The sequence below is a fragment of the Photinus pyralis genome, unplaced genomic scaffold (assembly GCF_008802855.1).
Source record: "Photinus pyralis isolate 1611_PpyrPB1 unplaced genomic scaffold, Ppyr1.3 Ppyr1.4_LG3b, whole genome shotgun sequence".
Lineage (NCBI taxonomy): Eukaryota > Metazoa > Arthropoda > Insecta > Coleoptera > Lampyridae > Photinus > Photinus pyralis.
The window spans coordinates 14,080,441-14,104,954 of record NW_022170510.1 but is presented as its reverse complement, the minus strand read 5'-3'; the positions used below and the strand labels follow the sequence as shown (position 1 = coordinate 14,104,954).

The 24,514-nt window shown below is 35.9% G+C and overlaps 1 protein-coding gene across 1 annotated transcript in view; it reads left to right on the top strand.

Moving 5' to 3' along the window:
- Positions 1-22,574, top strand: part of LOC116166381 — a 105,382-nt gene extending 82,808 nt beyond the window's left edge. Inside the window, exons 5-6 of the mRNA XM_031481336.1 lie at positions 21,599-21,743; positions 22,466-22,574. Coding sequence (XP_031337196.1) covers positions 21,599-21,743; positions 22,466-22,574 — 254 coding nt within the window. The remainder of the gene's footprint in view (positions 1-21,598; positions 21,744-22,465) is intronic.
- Positions 22,575-24,514: the final 1,940 nt, after the last annotated feature.

The window sequence follows — 24,514 nt, the reverse complement described above, 5'->3', positions numbered from 1 at the left end:
TTATAGCGAGCATTTTCCGCATTTTCCATGAATTGATCAGTACTTCCCGAAAGGTCATGTAACGGTCTATTTATGTGTACAAAGGAAAATAAGTTTAATCTGTAGGAGTAGTTAAGGCCTCGAACGAACGGATAAAGTAGCCGCAATAGCGGCTTCCAACCTGAGTTGGACAATGTGCTAAAAATTAAGTTTCTCTACACTTGACATTTCATATAAATCATTTTCCTCGCTAGTTTCCGCAATAATCGACTGTCTCAAGATTAAATGGCACACCCGGTATATAAATTAATAAATTAAGCGACATTCAAATATAAGATTACGAATCTGGTAATCGCAAAGTTTATTGCAACTCACAAAAGAAATGAAACTCATATAAATCATCCCTTGAAACTGACATTTTTTCTATGCAAAAGTGCTGGCTTCAAAAGTATCGTATGGGGGTGCTAACTTGAAATCAAGCTAGCACCCCCACTTTCTCCGATTGAAATTTTATTAGTTGCTTCAAAAACTATGAATTAAAGTCTAATTTATACCCGAATTAGATTTTCATTGTTTAAACAATTTATACATTTTTTTAACAATTTTTAACTGAAAAAGGGCAATTCTCCGTATTAAAAAAAATGTAACGTATAAATTAAGGCCTAATTTGTTTTGTACCCACAAAATAAACAAATTATATTATTAAGAAGTTGTCAGAGTCAGGGCGCATGTTGGGAGAGAATGTCGAAATTGAAAGAATGGACTAAATTATTAACAATCCTTTAGATCGTTTCTGTATGTCCGCCTACCTACTGGTCCGATTTAGGTTAGGTTAGATTTACATTGTTTAAACAATTTATATGTATATGTTTATATATAAAATTTTGTACCTTTGTACCTGTGTTTGTGACTGAATCCTAAACGGTTGAGCGGATTTGGATGAAATTTTTCCAAAACTGCAAAATGATTCAATTAGATTCCAAAGAATTCCCTTGAATTCCAAAGAATTCCATTCAATTCCAAAGTATTACAAAGAATTCCATAGCATTCCAAATAATTCTACAGAATTCCATTATTAAATTCCATACAATTCCATTGAATTTAGAATAAATGTATTATAACGTCGTTATTTTTAATATCAGCGTTATAATACAACGTACCCTTGTCGAGTTTAACCTTAGACACTGTTGCTATTTTATTGTTTGTAGGTACCAGTAGTTGTTAATTACCTTGATAATGTTTTGGTAAAAACTGGAGATCAATCATACGGTACAACAACTACAACGATGCCGTACGAGGCCCTCCGAGCTTTGAGGGCTCGAGGCATCTTGCCCCTATTGCCTCCCTATGCATTGGTTTTAGGGTGATCATTTGTGCTGGCTGAGATTCAGTCGCGGTGTCAGACTGCTGCACACTGGGCTCATCGCTTGATGTTCTTCTCTTGAAGTAGAGACCCCGAAATTTGTACGCTCCGAAGATCCCGACTTCGATGATAATGGTAATGCCTCTCGCCTCTCGAATGGTCCGAATCCGGCTCGAAGGACCACGAATAAAATTAGTGAACGTTTCTTTAATCTTTAATCTTCTTTAATCTTCTTTAATCTTTAAATGTTCCAGCTATCATAGTATATAAACTATATCAGTGTCGTCAACTTACTATAAACTAGTGCATCTGCTAACAGAGCAATTTATACATATAAATAACATAAAAAAAAAAGTCAAGTTAAGATACTGTAAAACACTTAAGTAAAATAGACAAAAAATCACAGACTATTAGAACACCAATCAGGGGAGAACCCCACCACCCCACCCCACCAGAACGCAGCCTCACGTTCTGCGTAGATGTAGGCCAGACTTATGGCAATCGGATAGAAGGATAAAGGGGATGAACTACCACCGGGAAGCAGTCTCACAACCCGTAACGAAGAAGGTAGCTCGGATAAAAGGGTACTTGTCGAAAAATCTCCTTTTATACATTTATATACCAATTTGTGTTTGAGAAGTTTACAGCGCTTCTAAAAAAGTTAATTATCCAAACATAGCAGTTTATAAGAATATCTAAAATTAATTGTTTACGGTCACTGTGATAATTGTAAGTTGCTTACTTAAAGTATTACTACTGACACACATTTGCGTGTGCAGTTTAGCAAATGGAATTTGCTTGGTTTAGGCATAGGTTCCATGTCAGACTCTGGCTTCTGTTTATTGTACTTTATATCTTGTCGGAATAGTTCTTAATTCAAACGTTGAGATTCAGTATAAATCGGAAGCTTTATTTTTTGAGAAAACACCCCATAACACACAACTCAAAAAAGGTGCTTGGAATGGGGGAAACTTTTTAATTGTATTATTATTTATTTTTTTAATAAATTCAAATTCCACATCAATTCTTTACATTTGTTTACATTCATTCTCCTTAATTCTAATTGATTCACGTAAATTCAAATTAATTCAAAATCATAATTTTACAAAAGTGTGGCAAACGTAGCGTTCTGGACAGCTCCCGTGGTTATCTTTACCAAGGGCTAAAAGTTCGATTTCGTTTATAAAACAACCGTTATTTTCGTGTAGACATTATTTATGCATAATTGAATTACCAATGAGACGTGGGCTTTTAGTAAATATTTACCCGGAAAGTAACTTTTTACGTAACGATCTGTTGAGGCAATTTTTTATAAAAGTTTTTCGCCGGCGGCTCGTACGGAAACCACCTTACGAAAATTACTAATTCATTAAAAATGTTACGTAAATTAGAGTGCGCCTTACGAATTCTTAGGAAACATCTATTCATTTTGCACCGATTATTATAAACGATTCATTTTTGTAGGGGCATAGAAAGCGTTTTGATTAATACGCCGTTATTAATCTCGTCGTGATTAATGTTTAAACGGGGGTGGCGAAAATTGCTAAAAGAAACGCGGGGGTTTAAATTGTACAATCCCATTTATATTATATTAGGTTAATCGAACGTAGAGTCCTTGTCAAACGATCTAAACGGGCAGGAAGTGATCTGTGGCATTTCACACCGATTTTCCAAGATTTGATTAGAGATAACCGTAACCGATAACTCTCGAAGCTATCCCTAGGGAAATGAGATTTTATAAACCCTTAAGATAAAAGGTCCGCGTTGAAGTTTTAAACGAAATTTTTCGCGCAACAAAAAAAAGTTCAAATGTCGTAATCCGCCAAGTAGACGTTTACGAAATAATTATTTTAGAAAAATACCCGGATGTAATTAGCGAATTTTTGGGGTTGCGAGAAAGTATAAACCCTCGCGCACCCTACGTTCCGCAGGATAGATAGTGTGATCAGTACTAATCCAGAGAGCGTCGCGACGCTTCTTCAAGCACAGTATCGTGGCGACTTTGATAACGCTGGTACATCTCTCGTACGCTAGGAGCGCTGATGATTTCCTCAATCTTTCAAATGTCGCGTGTTTTATTTTAAATTGTATTTCATATGAATATTCACAATGGCGATGGTATTATCCAGCCAGAGCAGGTTGCTGGTGGGTCTTTGCTTCTGTCTCCTGGTGCTGGCTGGTGTTTTAGCCGTTGGATCACTTTCGGGATGGTTTCGACCTTTAAGAGAACAAGATTTAATTCCAGCGCGGCTCCGTCAGGTAGGCAATCTAATTAAATGAAAAATTATGCCGCACGTCAATCAATTTAAAATGGATTTGGCGATAAAGATGAAAAGTAATTTTCCGATCACGCGAATTAATCGTTTCAAAATTTTCTCTGTATGTAACCTGTTGGAAAAGCCGTTGATAATTTCCACGCGAATTTTTATACGCGCAAGATTTGCATGAATTTCCCATCCCAATTTTTTATATCGCCGTATACAACAACTGGAAAAATTCGCTCGTAGATACACATTTAATGGGAACATAAAAGCGGTTGAATACCTACACTATTTTCATAAAAAAATTACAACTTCCCCCGAAATTGCGTCCCAAACCGAAGATCACAATTAAAAGTGTGAAAAACTGAAAATTACGGGCACGGGACGTATACGTCGAAATGACCGACGTGGGATGCATAAAGCGCTTGCCGGAAATTATTATAAAGGGAAACATTACTGCTACTGTAAAAATTAAGCTGTTGCGGTGCACTTCTACAGAAATAAGAAAGGGAACGGCGTCGTATAAGTGATAATAATGAAGGTAATAAACAAAACGAAACGGGGTAATGAAGATTAATAATGGGAATTCTACTAGACCCAATTTTTTACGCGCCGGTTGTAAAACAAGGATAATTAAAACGAAATCCCGAATTTATTTTTTACGTTTCCATTGCTGTACGGGAAATTGGTAGGTAATATCTTCTCCGCTCGTTTAATTATTAACATTACTAGACGAACTTTGGAGATTATTGGAAGACGAGCCGGAAATATTACCGAATGGTTAAAGTTTATTTCGACGTGTGTGACGATTTAGTTGGAAAGGGAAACACTTCGTTAATTAGCCATATTGAATGTTTGCTATAAATTTGTGCTTTCAATTTTACATGCTCTTAATAGTGCCGATCTAACTATAAGATTTGTGTTTCTTGTGTTAGAATTATAGAAACTTATCACTTGTAATAAGAAGAGAAGCTTAACAAAAGGCCTCGTTGTACTATCACTGCTTGCGTTCTGAAAACAATGGGAGGAGAGGGAGGGGGGGGAGGGGAGGGGGGGGGGTCCATACATCCAAACCCAACCGGTGATACGTTACCATCCAAACGTTCTGCCCAAAAGCCTCTTTCCAAAAGTTATTGTGTATTTGCCAGGGTATTTGCTAAGGGCCCCTAAACGTTTTGAAAGGAATGTACAACCGGGGGGTCTGGGACCCACATAGGAATTGATTTGGATTCTACGCACCAAAATTAATATGAAAAAGTGTTTTCCCGAGAAATTTTGGTGTAGTCAATTTTTGGTAAAAAAGGAAGGTTGTACACTGCCTTTTTTGAGGCCCGAAAAAAAAATTGTCTCTGAACGACCCGGAAAAAAATTGTCTTATAGAATTTGGCCTGTAGAATCCATAATTTCAAACAGTTCCATGATTGGGCTACTAGTTCAAAAGTTACAGCCCTTTGAATTTTCTTTCGAAATTGACTAAATATTTGTGAAAGTATTTGAGTTACAAATACAAATACTGCTTCCATAAAAGTATTTAATTACAAAGTATTTGAATAGGTACTTTAAAAGATTTGAATACTAAAAAGTATTTACAAAATCGAATACTGCCCAGCTCTGGTATGGACGCTAGTAAACTTCCCGAATGTTAGAGGAATCTCTATAGAACATCCATTCTGAATGTATACAACATACATAGAATATCCTATTGAACATCTTTTGCATATTACAGGAATATTCATGATATATCCACTTGTCAGTATACCAATATACATAGCATGTCTGATGCATATACATGCATATACATAAGACATCCAAAACGTATATACTATTTATTATGTGAAGTCTGCCAAACTGATATTCCGTGCACATACATCGGACATTTGCGACATACTTTTCCACATTCTATGGATATACAATATTCCACGTGGAATGTATGTACATGGTATATGCAATGTATATAGGTCTGCTATGTGGGGAGGTATGGAATATCCCCCAGGAACAAAGGAAGAAAGCAATGTTCATTTCTCCACAATGATCATAAAGATCTTAGGTTACTGGGGGATTTCCATATCCTTCAAACACCCTAGGGTATGAAAACCCTCCAGACCCCCCGGTAATATGTTCACCATCAAAGCGTTCAGCCCAAAAGTCTCTTTCTAAAAATTATTGTGTAATTGCTAAGGGCCCTAAACGTTTTGAAAAGAATGTACACTTGGGGGTCTGGGGGGTATGGAATATCCAGCAACGTTTTGAAAAGAATGTACAACCGGGGGCAGTGGGGTGTTTCTATACTCCCCAGACCCTCCAGTAATACGTTCACAATCAAATTATTTTGTAATTGCTAAGGGCCCTAAACGTTTTGAAAATAATGTACAACCGGGGGGTCTGGGGGGTATAGAATATCCCCCAGGAACAAAGGAAAAAAGCAATGTTGATTTCTCTACAATGATCATAAACATCTTCGGTTACTGGGGGTGTTCCATACCCTTCAAACCCCCTACTGGAGGGTTTTCAATACCCATCAGACCCCCCGATAATACGTTCACCATCAAAGCGTTCAGCCCAAAAGCCCCTTTCTAAAAATTATTGTGTAATTGCTAAGGACCCTAAGCGTTTTGAAAAGATTGTGCAACGGGGGGGTCTAGGGGGAACCAAGAAAAGAAGCAATCTTCCTCTACAACGATCATAAAGATCTTCATTTACTGGGGGAAACTACTTTTCAACAATTTCTCCCAGTCGATCGCTGGTATCAGACCCCCATAAAATAGTATGGGCGTTAAACTCTCCACATAAAATGAAGAGTACTGGAAGTTGGTTTATAATTTACTCGAGATCCTCTTCCCGAAGTGGTTTTCTGTCTTGGAAATACATACTGCATATAGTCACCGTCTGGGTTGATTGTATTCTTAGGTCTGCGGATTCTAAGGGCGTATTGAGATTGATTTCTTCTATGATCCATTTATCCTTGAGATTACTGCTACTCCTCCTCTAGCTCTGAGTGCAATCCGCCGGTTTTTGGCACACTATTCTTCGTTAAAATTTTTTCTCCTGTGGACAGATGCAATCGCAGTTTTATTTCCTAATAAAAATGATCAAAGTCCTCGTGTGAGATCGAAGGGACTTCAGCGCATTTTTGTGTGGCAGATCAGTGTTTTATTAGCCAATATTGACTCCACCATCAATAAGATCTTGCCGAAAGCTACCACGTTCACTTTGTCGGTACCATTTTCTCACTTACCGTGCACTCGCAATTCGCGTTTGAAGTTTCGACTCCACCATCAGTAAGATCTCGTCGGGAGTTACCACATTCCCTTTGTCGATACACAGTTCCGACGTCCCGTTCATTCGTAATTCACATTTTGGTAGATTTCGCTAAAATGCCGGCATAAAATCGTATTAAACTTTTGGGTACTTCACATAGCTCGACCTTCTATTAGTGACACGAGAAAGAGAGACCGCGATTCGCGCTGTAAGAAACTTTTGGGCGCCCAAAGTCGACTACCCCTCGAAGCGCGCCGCGCAAAAGGTGGTTTATTTCGCCCCTAGGAAAAAAAAACTAAATTTCGCCACGCAGGAGTTGTGCGCGTTGACAAGATCTTCCCGACGACACCAATTTGAAAACAATCGGAGAAAAACTGTAGAAGAAGATAGATAAAAACTGAAAAATCTCCAGGTTAGTATAATACACTCGGGGATGGCGTCCAGATGTCGTCGACTACAAATCTGGTAGCCCCATCCCTAACGTTCTTAATTACACGGCCCCGATAGTTACATGTACACTCCTTGTCTTTTTACAAGCGTTTTTCTACGGGCGCGCATTTACTGCCAGCCAGCCAGCCAGCCAGCCAGCCAAAGTGAGATTAAAAGCTACTTTTTACAAAAAAAATTTTTGCAAAAATGCGCTAAAAAGTAGCGCGACGCTTTTTTGGTATAAGACGGTTGCTTTTGTCTTCGGGTCTCCAGGTGACTGTGTAGCTTTCTGAGCATCATTACTGTATCGGCTGCATCTAGTTTGTGTTTTGCTAGGGCTTGATCAATTTCTTTCATTGTAGGGGCATTCGCTAGGAATTATTCAAGGTGCTGTAACAAGCATGGGAATTTTGTGGTAGGTGTCTGTGTCTACTTGTTTGATGATTTCGGGACAAGCCTTCACAAAATGCCCCTCTTTTTTGCAGTTAAAGCACAACATCGAATCGAATGTCTGATACTTTCTGCTCCTACTTTACTTCCAACAGTGAGAGCGTACCCGTCGATTTGCACGCCGTCGATGGCGTCCATGATAATTGCCTAATCTTTGTTTGGGATGTTTTCGGTTTTCAGGGCGTTGGTGTAGCTTCCGGGTAGTGTGATTTTAGCAGCACGGAATCTCTTGGGACAGAATTCACTGCGGGACCCGGTATCTATATTTTCTAAGTGGTAAATAATCAGGCCAACGAAATTAACGCTACCAATGTGGTATTGGTACAGTGACTACAAAAAATGCATGATTTCCAGAAGAACCAAAAAATTATTTCATAGAATTTGCGCTACTCGAAAGCGGTGTTCTTTCGATTCTGAATAAATACACGGATCATGAGAACAACAGTTACAGTTACTTCCGTACCTAAATTTGCAAGCCGTCCATACATTTTTATTTTTCCGTTACAATGATTATAGTGCATTTGCAAGATCGTAGTTGTGAAACTCAATAAGCAAAAATATCTCGAACGCAGCGAGGTATTAATTCTCAGCAATACAGCGAAGAAATAATAATTTCAGTTGCATTGAACCGTGAAAATAATTGGTAAAGGTCTCAATCACATACAATAACTAAAACTGTCGCTGACTCGCGCACAAATAATCTTTATGGCACAGAAAACCTCGAATTCTGCTCCATATGAATTTCGAAATTCAATTGAAAAGTGTTGTTGATCGAGCAAACGATGCTACAGAGAGCACTTTACGGTCAAGTACATTCTCGCAGCAGAAAATGTTTATTTAGATAAAACGCACATAATGCAAACCGGATCGTTGAATAACAAGAATGGAAAAATTGCGAAAAAATATGGTGATTGGACGATTACTAATTAATGTATACATCGATTGCCCGAAAAATGAATTTACCTCGTATTTAAATAGATGTGCACCATCCCCGGTGGCACATTCGTAAATAGCAGACGCGATATTCCTTCCGAAAACTCCGCAGTACTTTTGTACAACTTTGCTTTTCAACAAAGATAATCTCCGCAGAATTAGGATATGCATTTTTGTGAAAAAAATTTTAAAAAACTTTTTATTCTAAGAATCGAACGCGATCCTCCCGGTTGCAAAGTGAGTATCCATTATGGCATACATTCAATCTTGACTAAACAAGTAGTAATATTTCTTCGTGAAAAAACGATATTCAAACGAAATTCCGATGTTCCTTTTTGGTACAAGGTCTACTTTTAGATGGCCTAAACAAAAATTCAGATTACACTATGGACTAATTGACCAGAAACTATTTATTAAAATTTTCATGTCAAATCCCTGAAAAATGTAAATGTGTACAAGCTAAAATAATTAGTTTTCGGTGTACTATAACATTAATATCAAAGTTCGAACATTCTAAAATTGTATCACTTTTGCGACACTCTTGCAAACAATTTGGGAAGTCCATTGTTCCACGCAGGAAATAGATACATAATGCAGTGAAAAACTAAGGGTGTTTCAACATTAGGTCTCCTACAAGCCCTAAAGTTAGTTGCGCCCGGGGTACCTAGAAATTTACTACCAAAGTTTTATAGGTCGTGGGCTGTTATTACATTTGATCAAACGTTTTATATCAAAGGCCACAATCGCAAACCAAACTTACTCGTACTTTGCGGAACCAGTGGGTGTCAATATTATTTTCATTTGCGCTGTCAAGCGACCAAGATGATATCGGTTACCCCTTGAACGGAAAAATAAAATGCGATTTAATTTTCTTCCTCTCTTAGATTGTACCATTTTCAATTTTCCCTTTGTCATTTTAGTTGGCGATTTCATTAAAAATTGTGCCTGGGCGGAATACAAACTGCGATTTACTTGATCCGCAATAACGTATGCAATGCGCGACGTGTGGGATCAATTAAAATAAAGCTCAATCCCGAAAAGTTGCTTATTTACCTTGCTGCAATAAACTAAAGTTCGCCTCAAGCATCAAAAACATACCTACGTTAGGTACGTATTAATTTTCGAGAATTCCCAGAGTTATTCTGTTCTGTGGTAGAATATATGTATGTTTGTGGAGTTTTATTTGCGTTGGTTGACGAAAGTAAATAGATACCGATAGAATATTAAAATATGTTTTTGTCGTTTAGTCTACGTGTACTTACACAATGTTATATACTACAAGGGTTTAAGTTTTTTTTAAATATTATTAGTGTACAGTGGACAATGCAGTTATGCAGAGCTTTCGTTTCAGAACGAACCACTTTATATAATTAATTATTTAGTTGGAGGAGATGTACGTTGCTAGATATTCCCCCCGTATTCATAACTACCCCTACTTAAATGACAATTTACAAACCTACCATAGGCTGTAATCTCACAAACAAAATATGATATCAAGAAAAATAAAAGAACCAGTAGGTTGGATGAAATTCAATGAAATTTATTTTTGTGTTATACGATCGATTTCGGCCTAAATGGCCATCATCAGGCGTAGCTAAAATGATGGCGTTAGGCCGAAATTGATCGCATAAAAAAAATTTCATTAAATTTCATCCAACCCACTGGTTCTTTTATTTTAAAAAAGTGAAATTCAAAATACAAGAGTTCATCGACAAAAATGATATCAAGAAATTGTTAACAGGAAGGGGCAATTAAACTAATTAAAATGACGAGTGATTGAGTACATGTCAATAAATTTAGCACCTTTTTACTTGCGATCTCTCCTCGATTGCTGAGAGACTTCATCTGTTAATTTTTCCAACTGCGAAGGACCCCTCTTTAATTACTGAGTAAATTTTATACGCCCAAACGCCGTAAACGTCTCCCCAAGGTCTGCCGAAGTCGGAGATTAAGGATCAGATAAACGTACACTGAAAATAAAACTCATCGCAAACGATCCGATGTAACCTTTTTTAAACAACCCGGGCGTACAAGAGCGAAAAAATTTAGTATTACGCATCTACATATAATTCTAAAAGGAAAAACAGCACTGAAGTACAAATTCAAATGAAAAGAACTAACTTTGTTTAACTTAATATATTTATATTATATGAGAATATACAGGATGTCCCGTCATGATTTTTGGTGTTTAGACCGAAAATAACGTCCACATGATCTTGTTTACACAACAAAATTTTAATAGCGACTTTTAAGCGCAGTCATACGGATATGCTTAAAGTAGATAATTTCTAACGGGGCACCGGCATCTGGATCAATATCTCTAGCCAAATACACTAGAGAAAAATGATTAATAACGGGATTATTAGTAGGTATCAGGTTGAATTTTAGAGGAGTTCTCTAGGTACGCACCGGATTACTCCTTCTTTATGAATTTTCACATAAACCGCCAATCACAATTCAACTTCAATAACGCCAGCTTAGACAGAACGCGTCCCTTTTTACGCCACGATACCCGCACATCTTCGTAAAACACATGCATCTTATCAAATTCGCATGCGCACTAATTAAGTGTCACCTAACAGTAAAACCTTTTATCGCAAACGGCCACATTAAACCTTTTATAAATCAAGCGAAATTCTACCAGATGTGTCCTACTTTTAGTACCATAGCTAGATTGAACAATTGAGAAAAGCGATAAAATTACGCATTTTCTACAAATTTCTAAAAGGAAAAACAAATACTCAAATACAAATTCAAATGAAACAATCACACGTGTTGATTCGTAAAAACCCATTTACTTAAAAAAAATTGAAACTCACATACATGGTAGCGCAGCCTTACTGAAGTTGCTGAAACCAAAATAACGTCTACGTGACGTAGTTTATACAACAATATTTCTTAAAAGTCGCACAAAAAGTTGCTATGATTTGTGATTTGTAACATTTTTTCAAAGGTTTCATGGTCTTTTAAATGATTCCTAAGAATATTTCTTGAAAATTACTAGAAAGATTAAGTTTTAAACGTAATAAGCTTTCTGTGACCCAAATAATGTTTTTAAAACGATGTGTTTTAGGATTTCCTGTGTCGAAGAAATTTTCAAGAATTTTAGGAAAGTAAACTTCCGGCAATTTGCTAGAAAGACTTCCAAAAAGATTTTTTGAAAGTACTTCTGTGAGAATTTCAAAAATTTTGAAAAATCCTTATAAATCTTTTAAGAAATTAATTGTAATTAGGTAATTATAAGGAAGAATGATCGAGACTCAAAAAATTGTTTATTTGTTTATTACAAATAAACAATTTTTGAGTCTCGATTCTTCTTTTTAATTAACACTCAAAACACAATGGAGCTCTTCGTCTACATAATTGAAATTTCAATAAGATATTCGTACTTTGCTCCATCCCTGTGTGGAAACGGGCGAAGAATATTTCCACTGCAGAAGCGCACTGCATGCGGTAAGAGTCCGCTAATCAAACGCATTCCCGCAAATCCCGTAAATATTCAACCCCCTGGTTAAGAATCATAAAATTCAATCTCCTGGAAGCTTTTAAATTTAGATTTTTTTGTGTACCCGATTAATTATTTAATGGATCAACAAATTTCAAATTTTTCTTACTAATTCCAAGTAGGGTTAAGGGAATTGCTGTCAACAATTCATCTGAACTTCGCCTTAGGATTCAACCATGTTTAGTACGATAGCAGTCACTTTAGTTTTTTATTGTTATTTATTATTTACGTTATTTGGTTGAATAAAGACAATTTATGTTTATTACTCCTATTACTATTATTTACACTAATTACAAGTGAAACTGAAAATTTACGAGCTGTGATTGGCCTAAAGGACCTCCTTCATCATTATTGATGAGGAAGCGTTTGTTTAAATGTGGTGAATCTTTAAAAACAATCAAAATATCGGATAATAGTAACAATCCCAAAGACAATGTGCTAATAATTTACAAATCGACTTTACCATACCTACTGGTTGGGAAGTAAAGAATAGGGCTTGGTACAGCGACATTTAAATCTCGGGTAAAAAGGACATTTGTCAACGTTTAGAAACAATAACTCTTATCTAAGGCAGTTTGTCGAAATCACTTTTACGCAAAAACCTTAAACCATACAGATAAGAATTGCCAAAGTCTCCCTTTGTACTTTGATGCCGTTTTTACGTAGAACTTATTTTTATAACTCTATAAAGCAGATTATTTCGAAGTACCTACCCGCCATTCTGCCAAATCGTGCACGAAGAGGTATATTATTCCAAGGCGAAATAATTATAATAAGTGGCGGATTTTTCTCGAGGTACTTGCTTGTATATGCTAAAACATCGAAATCGACTCTAGGAGTCGTTAAGGATGTTTCCAGATTCCACTTTTATGGCGTCTTCGGCACACTTTTCAATCTCCGCAATTGATTTCTTTTTATTTTTCGATAATGTCGTTGGAGGCGGCACAGATGGGAGAGCTTAAATTAAACGATACATCTTAAAATGATAATGACTCTTCGTGACACCCTATTCGAGATAGTGTACACAAAAGGTACAAACGAATTACCCGATTCGAATTAAAACGCTTTTACAAGAACGGAATAGTTGAAACTTCAAAATTAAATTCTTGTAAACCGACTCAGTCGAGCCATTATCAATTAAAGAAACTTTACTTCATTTTACGGCAACACCTCCCTCATTTTTTATGGACGATGTTTAAATACTTAATAAAGTTCTCTCGACTACGCAATTTGCATTTTACGGAAAAGATTAATTACGTCCTTTCAATTAATTGTCAATCATCGGAGACCGTTACTTAAACTGATTGACATTAATAAACATCAATTGTCAATTTAAAGTGATACGTTGCAGGCGTGCTTCACTGGATAAGAAACTTCGGTAAACGTAGCGTTTAATTAATTAACGGGAAAGTTGGAAAAGTGTTTTATAAACGTCTATTAAATGAGTTCATTAACTAATGTTTTTTGATCTTGCGCTTTTTTACCAAAATGGGAGTAAACGAGATTAAATACGGCGTTTCCAGGGTAGCAGTTCGGCGGTTTGGAATTTTTTCACTTACTTTTAATTAAAGGGACCGCGACGGATGCGCCATTTAAGCCCCTGGTGAAATCTCGATGAACTAAAAAGCGACGGTGGCGCCGTTTAAGCCCTTGGTGAAATCTCGATGAACTAAAAAGCGACGGTGGCGCCATTTAAGACCCTGGGGAAATCTCGATGTACTAAAAAGCGACAGTGGCGCCATTTAAGACCCTGGGGAAATCCCGATAAACTAAAAAGCGACGGTGGCGCCATTTAAGCCCCTGGTGAAATCTCGATGAACTGAAAATCAACGGTGGCGCCATTTAAGACCCTGGTGAAATCTCGATGAACTAAAAAGCGACAGTGGCGCCATTTAAGACCCTGATTGACTAGAGTGCAGACAGCGTTTTAACTTTCACGAGGTGGTTTGTTTTCCTTTATCATCCTGTATAATACAAAACTTTATAACAAACATCATATAAATCATTATAAAACTTCCTAAAATTTTGAATTTAAGACGTCAAAAATAGCAAGCTTTGTTTCTTCTGTCGTTTCCCTGGAAACAGTATGTTCTGAACTTAATTTTATTCAGTACTCCGCGTCCAATTTTTAATAAGAATTGCAGATGTCGTTTCAATGCACAATCATTTGTTTCACTCTATCTAACCTTGCGGTTAAAGACATCACTTTAACCACTCTTACTGCTAAAGAGAGACTTCGCTTACTCATTCAAATCCATTAAACTTCTGCTATAAAATAAGAATCAAATGAACCATCTCTCGGGATATTAATTACGAAAACGTAATTTTCAGAGTTAGCTTTCTTACCATCTCTTACTTTTTGGCAACAGCTATGGGTATAGGTTGCTTACAATTGTTTTCTGCACGAGAAGGGGGGGGGGATCAGGGGGAGATTATACCTCTACAAGTTTGGACTCGTACTGGGCATCTTTTTAAATTGATAATGAACACCATTTCCATACTCATAAAAATACAGACTTTTAGAACAGACTTTGTTGTGTAGTTTAATTATCATGAATCTACTACTACCATAAGAAATAAAAGAACAAATTCTCTAGTTAATTAGCGTCATTTATTTAAAATGAAGGAAAACATCATTGTTGTTTCCAAAATGTTGTTCAAACACAAAACTAAATGAAGTGTGTTACATTTTTATTAAAATAAAATCGATGAACAATGCGAAATGGCCATAAATGGTATTGATTTTTCATTTATGGATAAAACAAATTTAGTTCACTCATTATACGATCTGATGCATATGTGTGGACGATATATTAACAGTGATTGACATGACATAATCTTTTCATTAATAGCGATATAAATCAGCACTTTCAAGAGCATTTGTGGAAATTACGCCATGAAAGCTGCATTAAACCCAGCCATACTAATGATCTTCATGAGAGTTAGGCATCCAAGAGAAAATAGTCGAAACCCAGTACAAAAATTCGTATAGAATAAATTACTCCGTGGTGATATTAAAGTAAAACCGTCACGAATTTTCCTACAACATCATCAATGTTTTTTTTTTAAATCCTCAGAAAGTCCCGTTGCGTTTCACGCACTGTTTTTGGAAAAGACAGTGTGCACTAACGAAATTCTCATTTTCACAATCGAACAAAATTGGAGTGGTAAGCAAAATAAACCTGACTTATTTTATTCAAAATGAATTTGAAGCACCTTTTCAATATGCTAGTCTTCGCATTTCAATTTTCTCTCCACGTTACGTATCACTAATTGTCGGTCAGACAGACTGTTTTATATTCATGCATAAAAGGTCCACATTTTCATTAAGTCCTTATAAAATTGTACAGATTAAAAGGGCTGAACAAAACTTGTGCTAATGTATCAGGTGCGTGTTATAATTCTATAGAACGCACTTTCAGTTAACCCGATCGTATTCCTAAGAGCCCAAAAACCCACTCCAAAAAAACGCATTAATGTTCCGGCGTAACTTTAAAGGACCTACTTTCAACTTTTTGTTATTGTGCGTAAATAGCGGAACGTTAATTTCGACGAAAATCTTATTTAACTTTGCGCGCACTTCCGATCCCTGATTTAAAAGATTTTTAATTTAGGAAATGGAAGAAAGTTTCGACTAATGCAAAATATTACCTACTCATTTCAATCCGTACGAAGAAATCCGATTGGCGGAGGTATTTCGGAACTGCAAGTGACACAAAATTATTGAAACGTTTCCAATCTACCTTGCTTCCTAATTAAAATTAAAATCTGTTTCGTTTGAAGTGTTTTCAAATTAGCTAAAACGTACCCTGCCACCTTTTCCATGTTAAATGAATCGATGGAAGTTTAGGAACTTCCCTTTAGAGTTTAAAAGAATTTTATTATCTTGTTGCAAAGTGTTGGTACTAGTTTTCAACTGCTTACATCGGAGATAAAACAGAAAGTTAAAAGCACCGTGAGTGTAATCCATCTGACAACTTTTCTTGTTGAAATTTCCTTGCTAGTTTCTCATTGGACACACATTAATCCTTAGCTCTGGAAGATATAATCAAAATTGCTGAAAAACTGAGGGGCTGTCATTTAGAGAAAATTTTTAGTTAAGGAGTGTTTTTGGATTGTTGCATCTAATAGTATATTAAAACATTAGTTTATAATGTAAGCAATTATAAGAGTGTCGTCTCATTGCTAGGCAACAGATTTTCATTATCTAAACAACTCAAATTTATTTGTACAATTATAAGTGATTAAATGCACACTATGCAAGACAACGAAATATCGAAAGGTCCACCTAAATCATGCCCTTACCTTAGTAGAATTCCCAAAAAATTTGGCAATGGAACTCGGATTTTCCAGCCGGCGTACTCGGGTGATGACGTCCAAAAATTAAAACCTCTAATTTCTCGGTTTCTGGTCAACATAAAAAAACTGGGACCAATCTTAAAATTCATGTTAATTAAGACTACCAAATACATCGATACATCTGAACGGCTACCGCTATTTATGCTCACTCAAATGGCCGGGCTGAAATTTTCAGTAATGCCCATTTTTTACGTGAAATTTCGGGTCAATGAGAGGAATTGAAATCATACAATAATAATTTTCTCTCGTCTTTCAAAGGACTAGAGCTTTGGGAGGATGCAAGAATTATTAAAATACCTTAGGAGACTGTATAACTATGTTCGGCAGCTGGTTTTCCTTATCAGCGGTTAAATCGCCTGTACAAATTGAAACAAAACTTTTACCTTCTATTTTTCACTCCAAGAAAAGGTATACATGGGTTTGGTACTTCACTTTCTCGTAACTGTTATATATGTCGGTTGTTTTGGTTGCTTCTGTGTTACTTAGTTACGTATTTATTATTTTTCAATTAGATTGTCATTAGAGATTCTGCTCTGTTCGAAATAAATAAATTGAATCAATTTATGTACAATTGAGGTACCACGAACCCAAAACATACAATACAAAGATTAACAGTAACATAGCGAAATTGTAAAATGGGATGAGGTATAAATTGGATCTATTTAATATCAATTTTTAGTCAATATATTCCCATATTCACAATAGATTTGTGTGTAACTTTGCAAGTAAGGAAATTCTCAGAAAAAGGTCGATTTTGAAGTCGGTTTCCAGAAAATAAAGAGAGTGCAATTTATCAGTTGGTACGACACTGTCAAATTTATGTTTCAAAGCTAGCCGGGAATCAATTATTTATTTAATTAGAAACAAACTCGCTGCTTAGATTAATACAATTCTAGTTCAAACGTACTTTTACCACCGAAAAGGTACACGCGGGGGGCTAAAGTGGAGATATTCGTCGAGACTTCAGTAACTTTTTACACGTTTATCGAAAATGCGTGTTCTTTGAAATTCTCGTTCAAATCAAGAGAATTTGAAGAAAAACGAATAACAAATTTCCAATACTTTCAATATGCAAATAATGATGCTAAATTCTTGTTTTTGTAAAATTGAAAAATAGAATTTAGCCCACTTAATTAAAATCGGCGAAAAGGAAACCTGTTAAAGTTTTACGAATGCCATTTTTAACATTATTACCTATAGCGACTCATAATTATTGGACGCGTACAGCAAGTTAAATGAGAAATTTGACCTCGGGGTTATCTTTACACTACAATATACTATTCCAAAATCAGTCGTTACGCGAGTGTAGGTGTGTGAGTGTCTTCCGATGTACTTCTAAGAGATTTTAAAAACAAAATCATCTCATTCAGGTACCTAATATATCTTCATACTCTGTATATGCTTTTTAATCATGCTCAAAACTTACAGGATGAGTTTTCCATAAAAAACCTTTTTTTATGAAAAATCGCCTTTTTTCAACAATTCCACTACGTGTCTGAATAGCATTTTTTAAATTTCGGTTAAAAACATCAATTAATTGGAATGGAATCTCTAGATGGATGTGTTTCAAATTTTAGACCAATTTATATAATTATGTCGTAGTCTTTTAGTGAAAGAAAGAAGGGGAAGGGAAACTACCCCACACGTAAAATTGTGAGCGTTTCACTAAATGACTAGGCTTTTCGTGAAATGACGGATTTCACTAAAAGACTACACAAGAACTTAATCGTCAAAACTTTTTTACAGCTGAAATTCGAATTTTCCTTCATTTTGCTATATGCAAAATGGACCCTTATTCGAGAGGTGCTACGAATTGAGAACTAATACGTACCTACCCCATGAGTTTTTTAAGCACTTTTTCTGTTGAAATTTCATTTGTTATGTAAATTGCGATTTGCAGGCTTTATTCGGGGGTAACATTTTGACGTTTCCTAATTAATCGTTAAAATATGGACAGTAACCATAGCAATTTTAATACTTTTACTGCATGGAGGAAATAATCAAATAAAAAACAATTCCAACCTCCCCAAAACGCGAAAAACAGGTATTATAACTGAAGAACAAATTTGTCCCACAAGCGTTTGCTCATTCCATTTTTTAAGTGAATCGCTTTTTGTTTGGCCAGGTGTCTAAAACGTCATCTTCAGACTTTCCATTAATACCCCATTTACCACTTCTTTTAAGGGTGTTCAAATTTGAATTTTTAAGTAAATTGCAACATGTCATTTTAGGATTATCTACTGAGCCATTGGAAATTTTCAAAAGCTTTTGAAACTTCTTGATTCTTGAAGGCTTAATCCATAAAGATTCTTAAATACTAAACGCCCAGTAAAAATTTTAAAACGGTTACAAGGCTCTGAAGGCTTCCAAAGACTGTTTTGAACTGCATGCGAATTTCTAGAGTTCTGAATAACTTTTGAACGCTCTTAGATACCCTTAAGGCCCCTTAATGGTCTATTAAAGGGTCTAAAAACCCTAAAAGCTTTTTTGAAGGCTCCCTAAAAGTTCATTTAGGACTCTTGACAATCTTTAAGATACTGTTTAAGACTCTTAAAAGCTCAAAGCTTTGCCTCTAAGAGAAGGAACGGTTTCCACGGTTTACGACTATTAAAGACCTTCAAAGATCCATAAAAGCGCATACACGGATTTTTTTGTAAACATTCAATAGGGGCATCCCGCTTTCATTTTTCATTTCTGATCTACAAAGTGCATTAAAAATAAAAAGACCGTGTATACTCAATTTTTATTTACGAGTAAAATAAACCCAAAATGAATTATTGAAAAGCTGTGTTTTCAGTCTAAATACGTCACAAACCTACAACCAATCACGTAAAGATGAGCCGCAAACCTTGTGCGAAGCCCAAAACACCCACGCAAAAGTAAATAATAAGTGCCTGCGACACTCTCCTCCAATATTGGTAAGTCGTGATGTCATCTGAATGGTTCTAGCAGCTGATTGGTCGGGCTTATTTCGGCACAGAACCCGCCACAATCATCTCGTTTTGAATAAACCCCTGCTGCAGCACATGTTCATTATTTTTTTTCTAACAGTCACTATTTTTAAATAAACCTGGCTGAGGTAAGAATTTTCCATCTTTGGCAAAGATGGGGAATTTCCTTAGATCAGTTTCGAGCATTCTGCCGGCTACTCCGAATTAGGTTTTCCTGCAGTGTTCCTAATTCGTTAGATAAATACTGGAGTAGTATAGAGCAACTTAAGACCTTTTGCAGGGGCACTCTAAAAAGAATTATTAAATAAATAAATGTGATCATAAACTACCGGTGCGGCGTTTAAATAAACACAGAATTGTGGGAAAAGTGCGTAAGTTTTTGGAATTTGTTGAACGTTCTTAGAGTCAGCTGCGTATTTCAAACATAAGATGCTTTTACAGCAAGCCACAGATTTCTAAAAATTAAGTCATAAAACTATAATGCTTTCGTTACATAATTACTGAGAAATCCAAAAAGCTTTTCCAGGAAAGTTTCTTAAATACTCTCAAATTGTATTAGGGATTGTTAGTGGCTCTTAAGGACTTTCAAAGATTCTTAAAGATTCTATATAAATGGTCAATTGAAGGTTCTCACAATCTTTAGATAACCTTGTTTCTTGAAAACCCTTTTGGAGATTCATAGATCCTTAATTACTCTTAAAAATCTTTATAGACGTCACAAAATAACTGTGGATAATATTGAAGGCTTATCAAAAGAAATCATTTGGTTCTTAAATACCACTGAACACCAATAGAACATTTTTAAATGCTCTTATAACTATTAAGATAACTAAGTGTTTTATATGTACTTTAAAGGACGATGCTCATTTTAAATCCGAGCGACCGAAGGGAGCGGGGTTATAATAGGCAGAGTGTAGTTAAAGTAGGCTCTGTCAGAGTCCTTTAAACTATAAAACGCCGTGTTATCTTCAAGATTTGTTTATAACACTGTAGCATCTTTTATCCAACTTCGTCTTTTTTTAATATTTTATCATGAGAGAATAATGTTTTTGTTATACGTACGTCAAATGTGAAATTTCGCTGATTATATTCAAACAGCGAAGTATCGTTTCGTTGCTGAGGGCAGAGAAGCGGAAAACAGGCAGAGAAATTTTACTTCTCTGCCTCTTTTGATTTCTATACCTGTTTTGACTAGCCGTTTATATACAAGAACTTGCAGCATACTAATAAAGAAATTTAATGTTTACCACGGATGAGTGAGATCCGCAACGAAAACTCACTTCTCGTCCTTGGTAAACAATATACTATTCTCAAGGCTGGCGTTGGTAGTAACCATAGTAATAGAATCAACAAAATTAGCTACGAAAAATTAAGCAACGTACTTTAAGTTGTATATAAAGGACGTTATCATTGACGACCTACTTTATAAGAAATAATGAATATTGCTGACTTAGAAAACGAGTTTAAATGAATTTTAGAAACTATTTAAATTTATTAATATTAAGGTAAAGTAAGATTTTTCGCGCACGTCATCAATTTCTTTTTGGGAAATATTGTAATGCCAACTTATTACCAAAATAAAAAAAAACATTTTAAACTACAAACAAACGTCGGAATTACGTGTTTATGTTAAACTGATCAATGTATTTCATAAAATACAGGCAGAGGCAGAGTACGTTATTTAAGAAATAAAACCAAAAACCTTTAGTGAAAAGGTTTTTGTTTTGTTTTCAAATTACCTGTCAATCGAAATTGTGGTAATTTACGTTTACATAGCGGCTTGTCAAATTTGACAACTGTTTGTTACGGTTTTTTTTATTATTTTATCGCATTTGGCTACATTAGCCGATAAAAAATCCGTTCGTTTCAAAACGTACAATTATAGAAACATAACTTATGTAAGTCCCACCGCGATATTCTGTGCCAAAAGTTGTATAACCCAAAAATACCATCGGGTTTATCAAGAAAAAGTAAGCAACTTATCTTATTCTTTACTTTGAACCAGAAAGAAATAATGATGGTCCACTTTTACCAGTCGCAGCAGTAAGAGAGGTGAGTGGTTACTTTAGTAATATAAGAATTCGTATACGTAACACGTTTCATTTCACAGACAGTTGCGGAGGCATTATTAGTATGCGAACATCGAATTATTTCACAAATTTAAAATCGGGCAAACTTCTAGAAAGTCCCGAAAAACAAAGGCAATGTAAGAAACCCGTTAGCAATGTTGATGGTTTCATACAAGCAGCGATTCGGTAAGTTAAAACACACTTTGGATGGTTGAATGTAGATAAGCGTTTATGTCAAATATGCGTAGATTATAATATTACGAGTATATTAAATTAATATTTGTGTAGATATTATAAGCAGTTTACGTTTGTATGTTCTAAAAGAGACATACGTATTTCATGGGTCCAAAGTTGTCCCTACCAAAAGATAATGCCAGAAAAAGGTTAATGGAGTTAATTTTTTAGATGCGTATGTAGAAAATACCCAATCGGAGACTGGACGTCAATGTGTCGTTTTGGATAAACTGAACAATGGGTATTTGAAAATGGAACAATACGTAAGTCATGGCAAGACGAATTAAACCCGAGGGACGCAGGTAACATACTGGTAAAAATGAGAACAATATCATCTTATAACTATTTAATATAAATGTAGTTTTACGTACCGAAACATGGATGGTTTTATTACTGGAGCATTTTTATTTTTTGCTTCAAAAACGAATGATCAAGATTACCACGGGGAAATGAACGAGAGCTTTTTTTAGTGTTTCGAACGCCATTTGCTACCAAATTTAGAAGAACCATCCCTAATTATTATGGGTAATGCTAGTTATTACAGTAGCTTACTGGAAAACTTGTCAAATCCTTCTTAGACTAAAGCGTAGCCACAGCACAAAAATGTTGAGTTTCCAATTGATGCATTAAAAGTGTAATAATTTTAGTTTCGTGATTAAAATTTGTTTTTTCAGAAAGAAACCTCTAAAACGATATGCTTCTGATGAGATGGCGTTAGAAAATGAGGAATTCAAACAAACCATTGATGCAGTTACACCTTATATGTGGAAACGCACTGGATAGCATACTCGTACCAACAAAATTATTTCAGATTGCTGACGCAGAGAAGTGAAGCTTGAGCGAGAAGATGTAGCCCCACTAATAATCAACATGGAAGATTTTTGTAGTGATTATTCAGATTTATGTTTTCCCGTTTAATCTCAAGACTTGAAGTCAACAAAATGGATTTTAAACGGCGCCTACGGTGTTTTAAAATTCATGGAGAGATCCAAAAGGAACGCGTCTACGGTAAAAAAGGCTGTGGTTCGCTGTTTACCAGAATGAAAGCAAGAAGCTCGGCGAACAACTCAGGTGAAGTTTGTGTAGATTTTCTTTTGCTTTGGTTGTCCTTGTTAATTTAGTTCGTGTGGGATATGCCAGGGTTTTTGTCCCGAATAAGGTTTCCCTGACATCACCTAGTTGTGTGCGTAATATATTTTCTTGCGCACAAAAGTTTTATTCAATTTCCTTTCCCATTTGCGTATAAAAGAACCGCCAGTTTAACACAGACTCCTACCCAGATTCGAAACTGCCGCGAAACTCCGTCGTTTTAACGGTGGCTCTGCTCTTGAATCAAGATTGCTGTCGCTTCTCGACTTCTACTGCTAAGTACTTGCACTTGCAGACACAAAGAACGACAAATTGTAACTAACACCTCCGAAAACCGGCTGCTCATGTTAATATATCTTCTTCTGAACAAACGGGTTACTTGAAATTTTCAAAATTGCTCAAACGACAATTAAAAAAACCATTACGCGCACCCCGCTGGTAACGCAGGGTGAAAATTACTTATGGGCTAATGAAATGCTCTCAAAGAAGTCTCTTGAGGTTTGTTGAAGGGTTTGAGTCTTTAAAATCTCTACCTGTTTTGAAAGATGTTCTAAAATGCATTTGAAAATAAAGTACAGTCTTTTCTGATGGTGTTGAGCCATAACTCGTTGTCTTCTGAATGTAAAATCTTAAATTTTAATCATAGGCGCTCCTCTTTAATGCCTAGTACCACAGACAACTAGTATCTGTGCTAGTACCTAAGATTTTCATTATTCATATGCCGTATTATAATCGATTAAAGCTTCTAAACCTTCTTGCCAAAGCTCTACAAGAAGATCATAGTGAAAATTGTGGTAAGAATTGCTTTCGTCGAACGCTAACTGATTGAGCTTCATTTCTAACTTCGAAGACAAACGCCTTTATAAGCATGTATACGATAAGCAGTTTAGGTTTCTATTGATGGAAGACTAAAGGAACTCGCCAAAGTAACTTCCTGCCGTTTAAATTGGGATACATCAGAAACATTTCAGAGGCTTTAGTGTGTGTTTGTAGTTTGTGAAAACTTGTATTAGCAGTACATTGTTGCGGTATTAACACTAGGGTTGCGTAATACCCTTCGCACCGATTTTCTTTTTCTCCATAGTATCGTTAATGCCCCCGTGACGACCATCAACGTTAGATCGTTTCATGTTCTCCGTGCTCGACGTTGAGCCCGAACGCGATTCAAAAACTAAATAATTCGTTTCCCTCTTCCACCTTTACATTATAAAGGGGAAACCTACAAAAGAATGGTAGACGGCGGCGTGAACATGGGGGAGTCTCATTTTTACGCTACACGCTCTGCTTAGCGCCGTACGTCCTTAGAAAAAATGATTTTGTGTTTTTTTAATAAGCCATTTCGCGCGTATATAGAATTTTTCCTATTATACAACGATCGGATCGATTATTTCTAGTGAAACGCGATGGATGTAACACACAAACAAAACTATTACGCGTGAAATGGGTGGCTTAAAATATGGTGTCATCAATCAACAGGACTGTGATAAATGGACAGAATTCCGCTAATTGTGAATATAATCACGCATTACAAAAACACGATAATTTTAACGTTTTCCTACCGATTACATGGCCGAATGTATATATTTTGGCAGAGGAAAAAGTACGTTATGAATTACCGGCATTTTGGCATTAAG